We start from the raw sequence: 4,732 nt of genomic DNA, 5'->3' as shown, positions 1-4,732 counted from the left end.
AGCAAGCAGTTAGTACTAGCATGCATGTTCGGATATTCTTGTGCTCCAGCGAAGGAATGTTGAGACGGTTGAATGAAATAATGGACATCATCGTCGGCGGTCAAATAAAATAAAGTGAGAGACTAGGCTTTATATAGATGCATGCAGTAGGGAGGCAGTGCTAAATCGCATCGAGTGATAGCATCCTCATAGCAAAGCCGCAGCAATGTCGCCCCCCAAGGCCACGATGTTGTTGCTAGTGTTAGCCACCGCTTTGCTTGTGGTAGCCACCGCTGGCGCTGATAACCCCACCGCAAAGGAAGGCTGCCAGTCGAGCTGCGGTGGCGTCGACATCCCCTACCCATTCGGCATCGGCGCCAACTGCTTCCGGCCAGGCTTCGAGATCCTCTGCGACAACTCAAGCGGGGTGTACCAGCCGCTTCTTCCAGGCGCCACCTCTCGCCCCGACTTTGGCATATTTGGCTTCTTGGAAGGGTGGTTCGAGGACCAGGTACGTGTGCTTAGCCTCAACGTGACGCCACGCGCGGAGATCCGGGTGGAGACGAAGGTGGCATACGAGTGCTTCGACATCCTCGGCAATCGCACCGACGATTTCCCTGGCGGTCTTAACGTGAGCGCGACTAGCACTCGCGATGTGTATCGCATCTCCAACTCCAGGAATGAGCTCTACGTCCTCGGCTGTAACACCTTCATCTACACGGGCAGTGGCGAGCCTGCCCGCAACGCCAAGTCCTACTATGGCGGCTGCGTGGCCTACTGCAAGGACGAGGCCGGCCCCAAGGATGGTGCCTGCGAGGGCATTGGCTGCTGCCACATCGACCTCCCACCGGGCCTCACCGACACCAGCATGGAGCTAAACCAAGGATGGTCGCACGCAGATCTCGACTACAGCCCTTGCAACTTCGCCTTCATCGTGGAGAAAGGCAGATATTCCTTCAAGGCGGCTGACCTCAAACACATGCCGATGAACCAGACCATGCCGCTGGTCCTCGACTGGGCAATCCGTGACTCCACATCCTGCAGCGCCATCAAGGAATCAGCCTGCGTTAGCGTCAACAGCCGCTGCGCTGATTCCGAAAATGGGCTGGGGTACGTCTGCCACTGCTCCGACGGATACGAGGGCAACCCTTACGTCCAAAACGGTTGCCAGGGTAAGGCTCTATGTCTAGGCGTCTAGCCCTAAGCTATCCATTTTTTTTTATTTCCATTAGCCTACGCATGGTGTTTAATTAATTAGCCTTACTTTGGCTGTTGTTTTCTAAAATTTGAATAGTTAATTAATCTCATTAAATTTCATTATTATTATATTTTATGTTGCGTATAATTTACAGTATGGAACATTTTCTTTGCGGAACATTTTAGAAGTACGCCTGGTGGGTGACTACTGTTAACTTACGGATGAGCCACTTCATTATGATGCAGATATCAATGAGTGTCAAAGCGACCCAGCTGCGTGCCCTAAGCATAGCGAATGCACCAACATCGCTGGCTCGCACACTTGCAAATGCAGTAAAGGATACACGCGTGAAGATGATTCAAACACACTGTCGTGCGTTGCAAAGAGTTCAAAGTTCCCGCTTGCAGCCAAGCTTACCGTTGGTATGCACATTATCTCCGTATTTCCTTATATTTTTTGTAACTACATAGTTGTGTCTTGTTATGGTTATTTCTGATTTCATTTGCTGGCTGGTGAAGTTATGTATCTTAGCTATATCGTTCCGTGGAAACCATAACCTCCAATATTTTTCCAAACCTGATCCAAACTAACTAATAATGGAAAAAAAGTTTGATGGGTTTGGTAACACTGTTAGATCCATTATGGAAAATATTTAATGGTTAGTTTAATGGTTTGGATGGTTTATATCCATCATGATTATGCTATTGATCATCAAATACTAATTTCTTTAAAGCAACATGGAAGGATATAGCTAGGAGAAATAACCTGAAACTGTAGTTACTTTGGGATATAACGCATGAAATATCTTTCTTTACTACAAGGATTTATTGCTCAATATAATTAAAGGCATGAAATTAGTACTTATACGTGAAATACATTTCTTTAGTATACCAATTTAGTATGCCATTCTTGTATTTTGGTATTTTTAATACAAACTTTATCATTCCATACCATTTTTAAAAAGAAAAGGTCTGTATGAGTTAACATCCATAGGCTCGCTCACGCATTGACATAAACTCATGAAGCGATATTTAATATTTAGTGGAGGCACTGGAGACTTGTAAAATACTAAAATTCAGCGTATGTCCCACTGTGGAGTTTAGGTGATAGTAGTCATTCTTTAAGCTTCCTCGCCCCACCAAGTGATTTCTCCTACAGTATGCCTTATTTATAGCCTGTCACTTGCAGACACATGGCTATGCGCATCTCGAGGTTTGAGCATACTGCGTGTGTGTGGTTGAGTGCATAAAATTTAGTTTGTTCAATTAATAATCTCACACTGGCATGTCCTACATGGTATGATTATTTTAAATACAATAGATATGGTCATTTTTGAAATACACCATCGTTCACATCTTATAAAAATGAAAATTTTGAATTATATGGTTAATACTTTAGATATTCTATTTGTACACGTAAAGCATTAATTTGTCTTTTACCATATACAATTTCTTACACACGAATAATTGGTTGATAAACTGCAGGGATTGTCCTAGGTTTATCCCTCGTAGTTATTGCTCTATTGTTAGTACTGGTTTTCTTTCAAAAGAGACAACTGGACAAATCATTTGAAAAGAACGGGGGTAAGGTACTTCAGAACGTAAAAGGCCTGACCATTTTCACCAAGGAGGGACTGAAAAAAATCACAAGAAACAATTCAGACTTTCTTGGTAATGGAGCCTTTGGTAATGTCTATAAAGGAACTCTTCCTGATGATACTATTGTGGCTGTCAAGGGATCTATCGTTGTAAATGAAGAATCAAGGAAAGATTTCACCGATGAAGTGGAGATTCAGACCAACATGATCCATAAGAATATTCTTCGGCTGGTAGGTTGCTGCCTTGAGGTGGAGGTTCCAATGCTGGTGTACGAGTTTGCGGCTAATGGAAGCCTCCAGGACATTCTCCACCAGAAGAAAAACCAAGAACTTCCACTGGATCTGCGTTTGGATATTGCAATTGGGGCTGCAGAAGGGTTGAAATACATGCACTCATCCACAGCTCAGGCCATACGACATGGTGATGTCAAGCCGGACAACATACTCCTTGATGAAAATTTAACACCCAAAATCTCTGATTTTGGGCTGTCAAAGCTTAATATAGAGGGACAATTTGCCAAAAAAGTAGTTGGGTGCATGGGTTATGTGGACCCGGTTTTCTTGAAAACTGGCCTTTTAACACAAAAGAGTGATGTGTACAGCTTTGGAGCCGTTCTCTTGGAACTCATTACTGGAAAGAAGAACGTATATGGCGAGAACCAAAGCCTCATCATTGATTTCTGCAAAGTTTACGAGAAAGAGAATAGTGGGAGGGCTATGTTCGACGAGGAGATTGCAACTGAAGAAGACATGTTTGTCCTGGAAGAAATTAGCAAGCTAGCAATTGATTGTCTATGCGAAGACATAGAAGAGAGACCAGATATGACGGAGGTGGCTGAGAGACTGGTTATGCTCAGGAGAGACAAGAAACTTAAAAAGACACTCGGCACTTATGGGAGCTTGGAGGATATCACCATGGCCACGTCACCCATACAGCAGCGGACCTAGCTACTATTCATGCCATTCTTTGTGCAACTCCCTCCATCCACCAATGGTCGGCAAGTGCACACCCACTCCAGGGAAGAATCGTTTTCCCAGTGTTATGTTATTGTATCTCTATTGGCTGCATGCGTCGCTGGTGTGCGTACTTTAATTAATTTCAGTTAATTCTTATGTGGCTGACGAGTCTTATCCCACATTATGTATCTTTCATACCAGATCAATGAAATACGAAAATGCTGCAATTAGTGGCACAAAATGACTATGTGTGCTTCTCAAATTATTCGTTGTGTTCCCGCTGTGATCGCATACGTGCGTTTTTACGAATCCTACAACTACAAGTAGAAGATATTTTTTATAAACAAAGATCCTATAGTCACCGAATATTTTGTACGAGTTTGGTTAAGGTTGTACTTGGTGAGCACCAATACTCGTTCTTCCTATGGCTTAAGCGGTATTGGAGTCTGTCGAAAGCTTCTGAAAAGCTTCTGGCTCATCCACCCAAAATCTCAACAAAAATATAGCCTGAAAGGACATTGAAATGACGAGATGAGTGAACCGGCAAGGTACTCAAAAAAATTACAGAACGAGAGGACGAACATCTATATAAGAAAAAGTGTCGCAGAGAACCAAAAAGAAAAAGTTGAAGCATCCTCGTTCTGAGCGCGAGCAGTGGTTGGTAACTCGACATATATTAACGGCGGTATGTCATTGTTCATGCAGTTTTTTTCAGCTATTTATACAGGTATAATCTACCATTTATACAGGTATTTTTTTAAGTAGTACTTGAACATGAGGGTCCCAGATGACTGAAGTTAGCGGCACCTCCGTGTCCGTGTCTTCTAAACTTTTTAACCATCATACTGATTTGCGTCAACATGTGCGGCAATAGCTTCGTCATCGTCAATGTCATGATGCCCTTCTTTCCTATTTCCAGTTACTGCCGTCGCCCCACTGACATCCTCGTTATCATCTACATCACTCATCTACTGAGTGTGGCCCTGCATGAAACCACTCAT

At 43.5% G+C, this 4,732-nt stretch overlaps 1 protein-coding gene across 1 annotated transcript; it reads left to right on the top strand.

The window, feature by feature from the left end:
- The first annotated feature begins 205 nt into the window (after window positions 1–205).
- LOC124694420 (wall-associated receptor kinase 2-like) lies at window positions 206–3,722 on the top strand. Its single transcript, XM_047227405.1, has 3 exons — window positions 206–1,151; window positions 1,423–1,599; window positions 2,662–3,722. The coding sequence occupies exons 1-3, from the start codon at window positions 206–208 to the stop codon at window positions 3,720–3,722; spliced, it is 2,184 nt and encodes a 727-aa protein (XP_047083361.1).
- Window positions 3,723–4,732: the final 1,010 nt, after the last annotated feature.

The sequence above is a fragment of the Lolium rigidum genome, chromosome 3 (assembly GCF_022539505.1).
Source record: "Lolium rigidum isolate FL_2022 chromosome 3, APGP_CSIRO_Lrig_0.1, whole genome shotgun sequence".
NCBI classification, from domain to species: domain Eukaryota; kingdom Viridiplantae; phylum Streptophyta; class Magnoliopsida; order Poales; family Poaceae; genus Lolium; species Lolium rigidum.
Note: the sequence above shows the minus strand (reverse complement) of the source record. Positions and strands in the feature narration are given on the sequence as shown.

Coding starts and splice junctions, on each gene's coding strand:
- LOC124694420 (XM_047227405.1), top strand. CDS start 206: ATGTCGCCCCCCAAGGCCACGATGTTGTTGCTAGTGTTAGCCACCGCT. Junction 1,152..1,422: donor CGTCCAAAACGGTTGCCAGG/GTAAGGCTCTAT, acceptor ATTATGATGCAG/ATATCAATGAGTGTCAAAGC. Junction 1,600..2,661: donor TGCAGCCAAGCTTACCGTTG/GTATGCACATTA, acceptor GATAAACTGCAG/GGATTGTCCTAGGTTTATCC.